This window comes from Wyeomyia smithii, chromosome 2 (assembly GCF_029784165.1).
Source record: "Wyeomyia smithii strain HCP4-BCI-WySm-NY-G18 chromosome 2, ASM2978416v1, whole genome shotgun sequence".
Classification (NCBI taxonomy): Eukaryota; Metazoa; Arthropoda; class Insecta; order Diptera; family Culicidae; genus Wyeomyia; species Wyeomyia smithii.
In genome coordinates this window covers 94,993,779-95,008,242 of record NC_073695.1, presented here as the reverse complement: position 1 = coordinate 95,008,242, position 14,464 = coordinate 94,993,779, and the positions used below count along the sequence as shown (strand labels likewise).

Sequence of the window (14,464 nt, the reverse complement as noted above, 5' to 3'; positions counted from 1 at the left end):
AAGCAAGGGCTGGCTGCATAAAAATAATGAACCAAGCTAATGATGCTACTAATAAGAAACTGTCATTATGATGAAACAGGTAAAACTCGGTAAATTACACGACTATTTCTTCGGCACAGCAACGAGTTTTTTGCAGTACCCTCAATCGTGAAAAAAGTTAGAACGGAAAGAATGCAACAAAAGTCATCAGAAAAAATGGATAAAATTAATGAAAAACGAAATTACTTGCATTTTATTTATGTAAGAGAAACGCTACATGTGAGTCAAAGCTTTTATCATTATATTAGAATTTCAGTAAATTGTAAACCCAAAGCGTAAGTTTAAAAAAAAAAATAAAACAAAAACCAAAAGCTCACAAACCTGCAAAAAATTAAAATCAGTTGAAATATTGCATGCTGATATTTCAACGGATGAACCATGGACAAGTAGTGAATTCACTGTACTGAATTGGTTGACTTGTTCTATTTTTCTTCTCCACGAATATACATAAAGTATCGAATTCCTCAACGATCGTTTTCATAACTGTCATTAGCCCTTTGACCTTTGACATCATGATACAGTACGCTTCACCTCAAGGGTTGGCATCAGCGTACCGACACAGTTCTTTGTAGCTGTTCATTTTGCTTAGCTTTATTTCTTGTTAAAATGCAGCCTTTGCCGCCGGAACGCCCTTTGGCGCTCCTCTCGGTCTGCTGCGATATTTGCCCTCTGGACGCGTCTCCTGGCCCGGAGACAACTAGCTCGGAGGATGTTAAGTTGCTCGTTCCACCAATAAACTGGCCGGCGTTTGTTTCTCGTCTCCTGTTTCTGGGCACGACTGCATCGCTCGCCCTAGCCAATACATTCGTCAGCTTATCCGCATTTTGGAAAAACGGCCCGCCATACGCAGAGCCTCAACAAAAAGGTATTTATCAAAAGCCTTCGTTATCCCCTTTCGTTCGCAAGATTTTTTTCTCTGTACTGTTACAGGGTTCTGTTGACTGATGCAGTGCCAAATCGCCTGGTGATCGCTGTGACTCCTCACACACACCTGGTGACTCCTCACACACTCTCCAATTCATATTTGCCCTTAGCGACGGGCTTCAGAAGGTGACGTCGATAATAGATTCCCGTCCATCTTTACGAAAAGTGCTTACGGCACCTTCATTACATAGTGAAACTTCTAGCTTCGCCAAAGCTTCTAGCAAACTTCACCCTCTCGCGTTAGTACAGCTGCTACCTCACTCCAGGGCCCAAGCGTAGATGTCTCCGCAGATAATAACTGGTTTTCGCTCTAACTGGTTTTCGCTCGATAACTATCACCGTTAGATCATCTAACATTTGTTGAAACTGCTCCAAGGTCCATCTCGGTGGTGCATAGCAGCTCGGTGATGCCGTTGATTTTGGCAATCACAAAGCCTTCTTATGAGCATGAGATCACTTCTTCGAGAGGGAATTTGCCCATAGCGTAAGTTGCGGCCATTGTCGCTCCATCCGTCACCCACTTGTCGTTTTTGCGAGTTAATCGATATGGCTCTGCAATAATTGCAGCTTCACATCCTATTTCTGTTGCCGACTACCACAACAGTTAATATGCATTTCCTGCACAGTTTAGATCTGTCAGGGCTCTCAAAACCCATACATCTAAAACAACGCTCCATTTCCTAAGTCATCCGGAGGGCGTCTTTAAGGGGGCAAGCCAGGTTTATAGTTCCCGCTTTAAAGCTAGCATACCTGTCTTCAACCCAGTCACTAAAGACCTGATTACGTGGTGATGAATTCGTAGAGTTCCTCCATTTCCGTTTCATTATCCCTACTCCAGGTCATACATATTTGCAGGTCTTGCTGCTCGCCCTCAGGGTTACTGCCTCTAGACTTAGGAGTAGACATTTCGCTTACCCCTAGATTCTACGGCTTTTCCGAAGCCTCTTCTGCAACATTATTTGAGTGACTTGCAGCTGATGATCGCCGCAATTTACCACTCCGCGCAAACACAGAAGCTTCCCCTGTAGAAGTGCCCGTCGGCCGAACTACGATCAGTGTTCCAAAGAGACGGAGGAAAGCTCCCATCACGCGACATAACTTGACCGATGTAGCGGACATGCACCAAAATTTATTTATTTATTTTTTTCACCCGCGTCGTTGGAACCGGCATGTCTGTCTGTCTGTCTGTCTGTCTGTCTGTCTGTCTGTCTGTCTGTCTGTCTGTCTGTCTGTCTGTCTGTCTGTCTGTCTGTCTGTCTGTCTGTCTGTCTGTCTGTCTGTCTGTCTGTCTGTCTGTCTGTCTGTCTGTCTGTCTGTCTGTCTGTCTGTCTGTCTGTCTGTCTGTCTGTCTGTCTGTCTGTCTGTCTGTCTGTCTGTCTGTCTGTCTGTCTGTCTGTCTGTCTGTCTGTCTGTCTGTCTGTCTGTCTGTCTGTCTGTCTGTCTGTCTGTCTGTCTGTCTGTCTGTCTGTCTGTCTGTCTGTCTGTCTGTCTGTCTGTCTGTCTGTCTGTCTGTCTGTCTGTCTGTCTGTCTGTCTGTCTGTCTGTCTGTCTGTCTGTCTGTCTGTCTGTCTGTCTGTCTGTCTGTCTGTCTGTCTGTCTGTCTGTCTGTCTGTCTGTCTGTCTGTCTGTCTGTCTGTCTGTCTGTCTGTCTGTCTGTCTGTCTGTCTGTCTGTCTGTCTGTCTGTCTGTCTGTCTGTCTGTCTGTCTGTCTGTCTGTCTGTCTGTCTGTCTGTCTGTCTGTCTGTCTGTCTGTCTGTCTGTCTGTCTGTCTGTCTGTCTGTCTGTCTGTCTGTCTGTCTGTCTGTCTGTCTGTCTGTCTGTCTGTCTGTCTGTCTGTCTGTCTGTCTGTCTGTCTGTCTGTCTGTCTGTCTGTCTGTCTGTCTGTCTGTCTGTCTGTCTGTCTGTCTGTCTGTCTGTCTGTCTGTCTGTCTGTCTGTCTGTCTGTCTGTCTGTCTGTCAGTCTGTCTGTCAGTCTGTCTGTCTGTCTGTCTGTCTGTCTGTCTGTCTGTCTGTCTGTCTGTCTGTCTGTCTGTCTGTCTGTCTGTCTGTCTGTCTGTCTGTCTGTCTGTCTGTCTGTCTGTCTGTCTGTCTGTCTGTCTGTCTGTCTGTCTGTCTGTCTGTCTGTCTGTCTGTCTGTCTGTCTGTCTGTCTGTCTGTCTGTCTGTCTGTCTGTCTGTCTGTCTGTCTGTCTGTCTGTCTGTCTGTCTGTCTGTCTGTCTGTCTGTCTGTCTGTCTGTCTGTCTGTCTGTCTGTCTGTCTGTCTGTCTGTCTGTCTGTCTGTCTGTCTGTCTGTCTGTCTGTCTGTCTGTCTGTCTGTCTGTCTGTCTGTCTGTCTGTCTGTCTGTCTGTCTGTCTGTCTGTCTGTCTGTCTGTCTGTCTGTCTGTCTGTCTGTCTGTCTGTCTGTCTGTCTGTCTGTCTGTCTGTCTGTCTGTCTGTCTGTCTGTCTGTCTGTCTGTCTGTCTGTCTGTCTGTCTGTCTGTCTGTCTGTCTGTCTGTCTGTCTGTCTGTCTGTCTGTCTGTCTGTCTGTCTGTCTGTCTGTCTGTCTGTCTGTCTGTCTGTCTGTCTGTCTGTCTGTCTGTCTGTCTGTCTGTCTGTCTGTCTGTCTGTCTGTCTGTCTGTCTGTCTGTCTGTCTGTCTGTCTGTCTGTCTGTCTGTCTGTCTGTCTGTCTGTCTGTCTGTCTGTCTGTCTGTCTGTCTGTCTGTCTGTCTGTCTGTCTGTCTGTCTGTCTGTCTGTCTGTCTGTCTGTCTGTCTGTCTGTCTGTCTGTCTGTCTGTCTGTCTGTCTGTCTGTCTGTCTGTCTGTCTGTCTGTCTGTCTGTCTGTCTGTCTGTCTTTTGTTTAGATAACACCAGATTGTACATTTTTAAGTCGTTTGACATCGAAAAAAAATTTCTATTTTCCCAATTTCATGTACTCCCCCCTTGGTAAAATTTCGTGGGTCGAAAAATTCCAACTCAAACGCTTTGATCATGTCCGATTCAGCTGAAATTTTACACAGATCATTTTTCAGTCCATTGAACAAAATGTACATGGTCGGTTTTTGAAATTCGATAATGATTTTTATGCATACAGTCATTGCCACCCTAAAAATCACGAATGGGGTTATTTCAAATTGGTCTGACAAGGTTAAGTACTTGGTACTGATTTACGATAGAAAAAATATTTTCAAAGAGCACATTGAGAACATACAAACAAATTGCATCAAATATGCAAGATTATTATATCCTCTCATTAACAGGAATTCTAAACTTTGTTTAAAGAATGAACTTTTGATTTACAATCAAACTTTTAGACCAGAATTGCTTTATGCTTCACCGATCTGGTCAAGTTGTTGTTTAACAAGGAAGAAAAGGCTTCAAAGGATTTCGAATAAAATTTTGAGCCAATGAGGTTTGGTACACTCGAATTACATAGACTTACTGATGTTGAAACATTAGGAGCTATGTCAAATAAAATTATTAACTATTTTCGAAAAAAATCGTTGCATTCCTCAATTGCTACGGTTAGCTCTCTTTATAGCCATTAAGTTAGCAATTAATTTGTTAGTTGAAGGCTTATTTCCCTTTTTTGTTAAGTAGGTTTAAATCCCTACGAATGATAAGTCCTGATGACGAAGGCAAACAGTGTTGAGAAGCCACCATTTGTGGCATACAAACTTATTATTTACTAATATTTATTATAAATGATCAAGCTACTAACCCTCCTTAAAAAAAAAAAAAGGTCCGTTCGCTCGCGGATTTTAAAATCAGATTTTTTACGCGGCACGCATTTTTTGCGTAAAAAAGAATTACATTTTTCAATGCAAATATCTTCCGCTTCGTTTGTACTAGGTTAGAAAAACAACAAACTTGCCGTAGATTATTTTATTTTACCATGAATTCGGAATACATACAGCTTACCAGCTAAAAAAATTTAAGCGGCAATATCGCTAACAGGCTTATTATTGGAGGGTCCGTACTGAAGCACGAGCCTATCAAACTCTGCCTGTTTCTTATTGTAGGTTGCCAACAAAGCGCTATCCTTGTGCTGATCCAAAACCTGCGACAGATAACGATTGAATTGGCTGTTGTTTTTCTCCTTCTGTTGGGACAACAGCAAAAGATTGATTAGCGTATCGTAATTATTTGGATCACGGTTTAAACATTCCAACAGAACATTCTCAGCATCATCATACTTTTGCTGACCAATATAACAAACGGCTTGGCCGTTCAGCAGGAGCAGCGAAGGAGAGAATTTATCGCAGAAATCCTGGAAAATGAAAAATGCATCTTGAAGCTTTTCTCCTCCCAGTTGAATATTCAGCCACGCCTGGGACAGTTGCGTTAGCGTTGCATCATCATCTTTTTCTTGCATGGTTTGTAACACCTGTTTAGCTAAGTCTACTCGGGACATGTGCAGAAGACATTGCAGTTGCAACGATAGACACTCCAGATTGAAATTACCTTGCAAAATCCTACAATAACAAAATGTAACACATTTTTTCAAGTCTATAAGACAAAGCCAAGTTAAACTTACTTTAGAGCCGATTCATAGATTCTTTCATTACAGTAAATAATAGATCCAACAACGATCCACGTTACGTCCAACTCACTGATATCTCCTTTAAACTTGTCATCGAACAGGCTGACGATCGCCTCCCGACGAGATTTTTCTGACAAGTATTCTGCCAAGTAACGCAACGGAAGTAGCGGATTGTCGCTGTTTGGTCGAATTCCGTCCAACACCACTCGATAATTACGCTGGGCAATATATGCTCGATACAGGTATGTATCCTTCTCAATTGAAGGTTTCTGTCAAAAACATTTTTATTACTAGAAAACTATTGTTGATACGTTCAATTGAAACTTACAGTAATCTTCTGTGCCTCGTTAATACAATGTTGGTAGTTGCCGATGTAGAAGGAATTTTTAACGTCGAACAACTCGTCGACCTCGTTCGATTGGCGACTCATTCTGCAGCTAGCTTAACAATAGTCTATATACGAATAAGCACCTGGATGAAATACTACAATGCGCTCAGGTTTTTAGTGAAATATTAACAAATTTTATGGAAAAATCTAAGAAGTGACGTGGAAACAGCCGCAGACGGAGAAACACAAACAAAAATAATCCCCGTTTGACCAGAGATGTCAGTTGTTTGACACTTATGTGACAACTAGCTAAGGGAGCGTTCAAAAATCCCATTATGCAGCAGGGGTGGGCAAAATAGCACTTTTCCAAGAACCGCTTACTTACCGTTGCACTGTGGTTCCCTCATAGGTCATAAAGCCAAAAATCAAATTTCATTATTTTGGTATTTCTTCACCTCTCAGTGTCCTTCGTAGTCTGAGGCCAACAATGGCATCAATTATTGTATTGTATCACGAAGGAATTGTTAACTGTGGGGCTTAGAAGTGCGCATAGTTTTCACTTTTAAAAAGTGGTAAAAAGCATGTTATTTGGCTAGGTGAAATTTCTCCCCTTTTCAGTGAATTTAAGTATTCCAAAGTGGTTTTTTGATATGAAGGTCCAAAAACAAGGAATGTTATGCTTTTTCTAGTGGTTTTAAGAATGTTATATTGTGTTTTTAACGACTGAGCCAACGGTAAAATAGGTACATTTTGATATAAATAGATATCACCAATGCATTTTCATTTGTCAATTCAACAATGTTCCTAAGCAAATTTACGTAAGTGCAATGCATCAAAATATTCGTTAGGGATCGTTTATCTGTCCAAATAAAACACAATTTGGCTGCTCCTATCATCGAACTATGATAATATCACCAAGGAGAGAACAGTTCCTTTCCGTGGTCAGCTTAAGAAGAACGCGAAAAGATTTTAATTTCATCACTTTTTATGACATTTTGTGAATTATATTATTTTGTTCATTGTAATTTGGTTGTTTAGCTATATCAGTTTTTTTATATCATCTGAAAGATCTGCAATTTTTAAGTAAAACGTGATTTGAAAAAATTGTATCGTTGTCCTTCGCTTTGAAATCACGATTTAAAACTGCTCGAAAGCGCTACAATGACAGTTCGCCCATATACCAATTGTCATTGTAGCGATTTAGAGCGAATTTTTATTCTTCTTTTAAAAATCGAAGAATAATGACATGAAGTTTCAAAAAATAACGCTTTGCTCAGAAAATTGCACTCTTTCCGATGATATATAAAAACAATGAAAGTTTGAGAAAAAAGTAGCAATACTCAGAGGGAGAGATATGTGAAGAGAGTGTTGTGAGCCAAACGAACATGTCAAAATTCGAACCAAACGAACAAGGAAGGTAACACATTGAAAGGTATTGCAATAAGGTTCAATAAAAAATATATTTATTTTTACGCGTTTTTCATGTTTTATTGCTAAAACATGAATTAAGAATGCTCCAAAGTTGCTTCATCTCAGTGATTTTTAACTGGTGGTTCACAAACCCTTCGTATGGTCTACAGAATAATGATGAAAAAATATATAAAATTAAACATAAACATAAAATTTAATACCTTCGCGGTTTTTGTGATGCACTTTATTATTCCCCAGGACTTCCACCGTCACCATCAGTTATACGAGCCCAATAAAAAAGTTAGTGAACATTGCGCTTTGAGAAGCAACTTGGCACCTCTGATATGTGAAACCTAGTTGCCAAATTAGCGGTTTTTTTCATCGCTTATCTCTCCCTCTGAGGATCTCTAGTAAAAAGTAGTAAAGACAACCGAATTGCTACTACAGAAAACTTTACACAAGTTTGGAACTCAGCTTGGACGTCTGTCTGCGGTATAGCGTTGCTTGGAAAATTATTAATCGAAAACAGTTTTTGTATTCATTGTCATTTTAAAAAATATTTTGGTTCATTATTACGTAAAATAATAAATTTCATGAGTTTAGGTAATAATCATGTTAGCGTACCTCGATTATTAAACCTGCGCTTTTCTGGATTCAAGGCTTTGGTTACAAGTTCGAACACATACTTCATCACGGTCGAATTTTAATTCTCGTTTCACAAAATAGTGAGATGTAGGATTGTAAAATGTTTGCAACTGCATGAAACCCCGGAAAATCTGCCTTACAGGTTACGCTCTCGTACACATTTTCAGAAAGTCTACGCAAATATATATAAACTCAAAACTCCGATGAAACTTTCATACAACGGCAAATTGAAAAAACACGGACTCGATTTTTTTTGTTTTACAGACAAATTTTTCACATTAAGTATTCCTAATGTTACTAAAAACCTAAGACAAGACGCGACAGCTGGCTTCTTATTTTTCTTTTCGTAACGGCCGTCATCCCCTTCGAAATTTCTTTGAACGTTCCATACCGTTGATGCCAGAATGATTATTTTTAACAACTTCTGCAGGTCAATGAAAATAAGACAAATTAAAATTGCAATATATTGGCGAATAATACTTAATTTTTATTTATTATTTTATGTTTAATAAAGCATACTTCTACTATCAAATTTCTCTTCCAAAGTTTCTTGGAACCCAATTTTTTTCTTCCTAAGTTTCTTGGACTTCAACCGAAATAGTAAAAAAAGAATAATCAATGCATTTTTAATGTTATAACAGTGAAATACATTACTCGGTAATATCATGTACCTTGCATACTTTTGCATCATTATTTATGAACAATTTTAATAGCTAAATTATGACTCTCCAGCATCACTGCTTTACAGTGAAAAGTAACCTCGTTGTATTTTCTACTTGACGATTGCGTTATCGGATTCAGCCAATCAGCAGCCGGTTCAAATTGGTTGAATGTAACGGTGACCAGCTGTCGCGTCTTGTCTTAGCTGAAAACTTCGTTTGAGTCATGCATGCGTTACAGCAAGAACTATCTTCTCGCTGTGACGCATGCACGGTATCAAAAAACGACGCATGTGTGTGTTCTCTGTTTTGAGTGTAGTATTCGTTTCTCCCTCCCAGGGCTTTAACCGGGCCTCAGGAGCGTCTCTTCTACTTCACTGGGTTTGTATGTAACATATTTTTGGCTGCGTTTTCATTTCGAACCCACCGTAATGTCACATGTTATTTTTGGGTCATGAAAAGATGGCGTCTTTCCATAGGACTGGTCTTGACAGCAGTTAGGTTGGCTCCAGATGAAAACTAGGTGGGCTTTGGGATCGAAAAAAATAGCTATTAAATTATTAAATTATTAGTGGGGAAAAACGTAAAACGTGCTAAATTATTGTTCGACGCTATGGAAAAGAACCTAAACTAATCCACCTAGCGGTCAGACCAAGCCTGTCTCATTCGTACTTATTATTCGTTAAAATAGATTTACACGAACACTTCATTTTAGAAAAAAATACCGCTTGATAATATTTGCTGGATTTATTTATCACTCTAAAATAACAAATCATTGGTAGCAGTGACACCATACCGAACTTTTAAAACATATATGAACGTGCATTAACACATGCGAATAAGATGAAATAAATATGTTTCAAATATATGACGCGAAAAATTTTTTTTTGATCGTGGTATAATCGAATCGTCACTGTACTCATATATAGGATGGACTCGATTATGTGTAGACTTGATATATCATTCGTTAAAATAAAATTTTGATTCGATTGTTTATAGTAAGATTTTTTTTCTATATCGAATATGACTTGCTTTTCATAACTTTTGAACCACGTGTAAAATCATAATAATTCGTCAGTTAACCCTTAACTAGCCCGTTCATCTGAAATCAGTATTGTTCGAATCGGTTGTGTAGCTTCTTAGATAATGAAGTTTCGTGATTTTCACATTTTGATTCATTACAGACCAAGTTAAAGTCCGATTACAGTAAAATTCAATAGGGTGTTATGAGGAAGCTAGACCTTTTATTTGACACTAATTTTGTGGAAATCGATTCAACATTCTCCGAGAAAAGTGAGTGAGTTTAAGTAGTCTTCGGAATATTTTTTCTTTTCATAGCTGGATTTCACATTTTTAAACACAACAGGCAAAGCAGTAGTCCGATTGCAGAAAAAATGAATAGGATATGATGGGGCAACTGGACCTTCCATATGACACTGATTTTATGAAAATCGGTCCAGCCATCTCTGAGAAACATGAGTGAGATTCAATAGTCTCCAGAACACGCTTCTGTCCATAGCTTTTGAACTACAAGTCCAATCTTTATAAAATTCAAAAGTTAAGGGTTTTTTAGGTTGCCCGTTTATCGGTTGTTCGGTTGTTTTCTAAGATAATGAAGTTTCATAATTTTTACATTTTGATACATAACAGATAAGATTATAATAAAATTCAATAGAGTCTTATGAGGCAACTAGAACTTTCATTTGCATTATTAGTTTCATGAAAATCGGTCTAGCCATCTCTGAGCAAATCGAGTGAGATTGGGAGAGCGTTACATACATACATACACACACATATACACACACACATACAGAAAACGCTCAGCTTGTCGAACTAAGTCGATTGATATACGATATTCGACCCTTTGGAGCACTTTTATACCTTTGGTTTTTGCAGTGATTGCTATACCTTTCTAGGAAAAAGGCAAAAATCAATAGAGTTTTATGGCGCAACTAGACCTTCCATATGAAACTGATTTTATGAAAATTGGTTCAGTCATCTCTGAGAAATATGAGTAAGATTAAATAGTCTCCAGAACACATTTCTTACCATAACTTTTAAACCACATGTCCAATCTTTATGAAATTCGAATTTTAAGGGGTGTTTTAGGTAGCCCGTTGATTTAGAACCGATTTCGTTAAAATCGGTCGTGTAGTTCCGAGATAATGAACTTTCGTTATTTCCAGATTTTGATACATAACATATAAACTGTAAATCCGATTACCATATAATTGATTAGGGTTTTGGGGGCAACTAGACCTTTCATTTGAAAATATTTTTTGGAAAATCGGTCCAGTCATCTCTGAGAAAATCGAGTGAGGTTGAAAATTTGCACATACACACACATGCAAAAATTGCTAAGCTCATGGAATTGAGTCAAGTGATTCGACCGTTTTATACCTTCGGTTTTGCCAGTGATAGTTATACCTTCCTTGAAGAAAGGCAAGAATTAGTGAATGAAAATAACTCATCGAAAAACATTTATATCTATAACTTTTGGACCACATGTTTATTCATTGTAAAAATCATCGATGGTTTTGAAGACAGCATGTTCATTTGATACTTGTTTTGTTCCAATCGGTTGTGAAGTTTCTGAGATAATGAAGTTTCGTGATTTTAACGTTTCGTTACATAAAAGACAACGTTACAGTCCGATTATAATAAAATTTAATAGGGTATTATGAGACAACTAGACCTTTCATTTGCAACTTATTTCGAAAAAAATCGGTCCAGCCATCTCTGAGAAAAGTGGTTGAGTTCAAGCAGTCTTAGGATAATGTTTCTTCTAATAGCCTGATTCCATATTATTATGCATAACGGACAAAGTTAAAGTCTAATTACAATAAAACTCAATAGGGTCTTATGAGGCAACTAGACCTTCCATATGAGCTAATTTTGTGAAAATCGGTCTTGCCATCTCGGAGAAAAGTGAGTGAGATTAAACAGTCTTCGAAACACGTTTCGTTGCATAACTTTTGAACTACATGCCCAAACACTAAAAAGTTAATTTACAAATGGTCCAAAAAACAAGCCCGTTTTTTTTTATACCAATTTTGTTCAAATCGGTTGTGTTTTTACTGAGATATTCAAGTTTTGTGATTTTCACATTTTGATACATAACCTCGAAACTAAAAATCCGATTACGATAAAATTCAATGGCGTTCTATGGGGCAACTGGACCTTTCATTTGCAATTAGTTTCATGAAAATCGTTCCAGCCATCTCTGAGAAAATCGAGTGAGATTGGGAGAACGTTACACACACATACAGAAAATGCTCAGCTCGTCGAACTAAGTCGATTGATATACGAGATTCGACCCTCTGGAGCACTTTTATACCTTTAGTTTTTCCAGTGATTGCTTATACCTTTCTAGGAGAAAGGCAAAACATAAATATTTTAGTTTTTCATTTTTCAACTACCTACAACCCCCAAAGAAAAAAATCAAAAGCGGTCCAGTTTTAAAGATAAAAAATGAAGTTTGGGCGACTACAATTTTCAAATAAAATAAACTTTCTCACGCAAAATTTTCAATGTTTATGATGAATTGAATAATATATCCGATAAAGTGATTTAAATCATATATTCGATAAAATACAGCGGTTTAAACGGTTTTCCTATTGCATGCTCTTCATTTAAGTACCACATCTACTATAGTGGCGGCAAGGTAGCGGAACGGGATGTCGGTGAGTTCGGGATGTGTTCTATGAAAACTTGGAACGAATCTATGACAAGTGCCCGAAACGCGACGTAAAAGTCGTCACAGAAGATGCAAACGCACAGCCCCTAGCTCTGACCATTATCTCGTCGTTTTTAAGGTCCGCGCACGGTTGTAGAACGTGCTGAACTGAAATCTCGCACAGAGAGGACGATGCGTTTCAACATACAGCGGTTGAAAGCTGATGGCGTGGCGGAAAAATACGCCAGAGAGCTGAATCAACGGATCGCAGAACAGCAGGAGGAACGAGTGAAAGACATAAAGGAGCTGTGGAGTAATATTTACAGTGCCATTGAAACTATGGCGAGAGAGGTAGTATGTACGACGCGTGGGAGACAGCATAATGGCTAATTGCCAGAGAGCGACGGACGAGAAGAGCCGTGTCAGGAGCCGCATGCTCACTGTGGCTACGCGTCATAACAAAAAGAGATGAAGGGAGACACGAACTGCCGAAAATAGAGTCCACCGTCGGATGAAGCAGGAGCACGACGAACAAGTGCTCGCCAGCGCAGAGGACAACTTTGCTAGAAACGATGTGCGGAGCTTCTAAAGATCAGTCCACAGAGTTAGAAGCAGGAATTTCCCTGTGCCGGTTTTGTGCAATGACAAGGACGGCAACCTGCTTACGGACAAACCGACGGTTGCAACCAGGTGGAAGGAGTACTTTCAGGCAATTTTAGACGGTGAAGTGCGAGAGGAGTAAAACAAGAACAGGATTTGGGATTTTGAGGGACGAACAAGCTACGGAGCCACCAACACAGGAGGAGGTGTAATGCTGGGAACGATTTGAGGTGGTTGATGAATTCGTTTTTTTTTTTTTGGTACGCTTGTGACATATGACAATGATATGAGCCGCGAAGTAAAACAATGAGTTGTAGCTACGAACAGGGCCTTCTACGGACTGCGTCACTAGCTAGGGTCCCGCAGTTTGCAAACTCGCAATAAACTAGCGCTGTATATGACGCTGATCCTCCCTCATGTCCTTCACGGACATGAAACATGACGCTGAAGGAGGCTGAGTACTCGGAGTATTTTAAGCGTCAAGTTTTGCGATCAATACTTGGTGGTGAAATGGAAGATAAAGTATGGCGCAGATGCATGAAGGTACCAGGTATACAAACATGCTGATATAGTGAATGTGATACAGCGGAGCTGGCTTTATTGGGCTGGACATGTGACCAAAATGCCTGACGAGAGAGCCGCCAAAACTATATTAAGCAGAGAATCAGGAAGAAGCCGTTGACTCCGTGGTAGACCTTGAACTCGGTGGATGTGCGCGGTGGAATATCTCTAATTCGTTCGGCCTTAGACCAGTAAACGATCCGTCGGCCAACAAAGTAAGTAAAGTAAAGTAAGTGAGTAAGTAAGGTTTCCCTGAACACGCCAGCCGTTTCGAAGTTTCGGTACAATAATCAAACCCTTCGCTCGTTTCCAAAGTCATTTATTGATCCATCAATTCATTAAATAACTTAAAACAGTATACTGTGTATACACAAACATTCTTTTCTTTGTTCTAACCCAGCCATTGGTTTTTACAACCAAAACGCTCAATTTATCCTTATTTCTTTCCCGAACAACGATCCTCGTAAGCGATAGCTCCCGTTCCGTAGAATGATCCGAATTGCCTTCGCACTTTGGCACGCTTGAACAACGATTCGACTATATAACGTAGGTATAGGATATGAAGCCCTAGCATTTCACGATCCGAACGGAAAGCCTAGCTAAAGGGAAAACACTTCTGAAATCGTCGAGATAAAACTGTGGGTTGTTTTAACGATTTTTATTCAGTTTTTCGTGAAACTAACTTTTTTAAACAAAGATGAAATGACATAAAATTAAAGATGGCGGTCAACGTCACACAATGGTATTTTGCTTTTTGTTTAGTTAAATTAAGTTGTTTTGTAAATTATCTAACATTTTTAAGATTAATTTCGATGACTACAACTCAACAAGATGATGTCTCTCTTTTAAAACTTGTTCACTTTTCATTTTCTTAACTTATTTACAATGTTGTCTCATTTTTAGGAAACAAAAATTGAACTAAACTGGAATAACATTACATGAAATTAACAGATGAAAATAATTTAAAAATTTAACAGACAAAGTAAAGTTTTCGTGTTACTAACGAACAGAACCGTTTCGAAACTTAAACGTAATAAATGAGAGAAAAATGTCTTCAATTTTTTGTTTTCACTAGAAAAAGGGTAAACGTCGTTGCTGT

General features: G+C 39.1%; 1 protein-coding gene across 1 annotated transcript; it reads right to left on the bottom strand.

Moving 5' to 3' along the window:
* Positions 1-4,813: 4,813 nt before the first annotated feature.
* Positions 4,814-6,083, bottom strand: LOC129722776 (coatomer subunit epsilon). The gene is made up of 3 exons (XM_055676519.1): positions 5,815-6,083; positions 5,481-5,755; positions 4,814-5,418 (listed from the first exon to the last, which is right to left on the bottom strand). Exons 1-3 carry the CDS (start codon positions 5,914-5,916, stop codon positions 4,878-4,880), a joined length of 918 nt encoding a protein of 305 aa, XP_055532494.1. The 5' UTR covers positions 5,917-6,083; the 3' UTR covers positions 4,814-4,877.
* Positions 6,084-14,464: the final 8,381 nt, after the last annotated feature.

Coding starts and splice junctions, on each gene's coding strand:
- LOC129722776 (XM_055676519.1), bottom strand. CDS start 5,916: ATGAGTCGCCAATCGAACGAGGTCGACGAGTTGTTCGACGTTAAAAAT. Junction 5,756..5,814: donor ACGAGGCACAGAAGATTACT/GTAAGTTTCAAT, acceptor TGTTTTTGACAG/AAACCTTCAATTGAGAAGGA. Junction 5,419..5,480: donor ATCTATGAATCGGCTCTAAA/GTAAGTTTAACT, acceptor TTGTTATTGTAG/GATTTTGCAAGGTAATTTCA.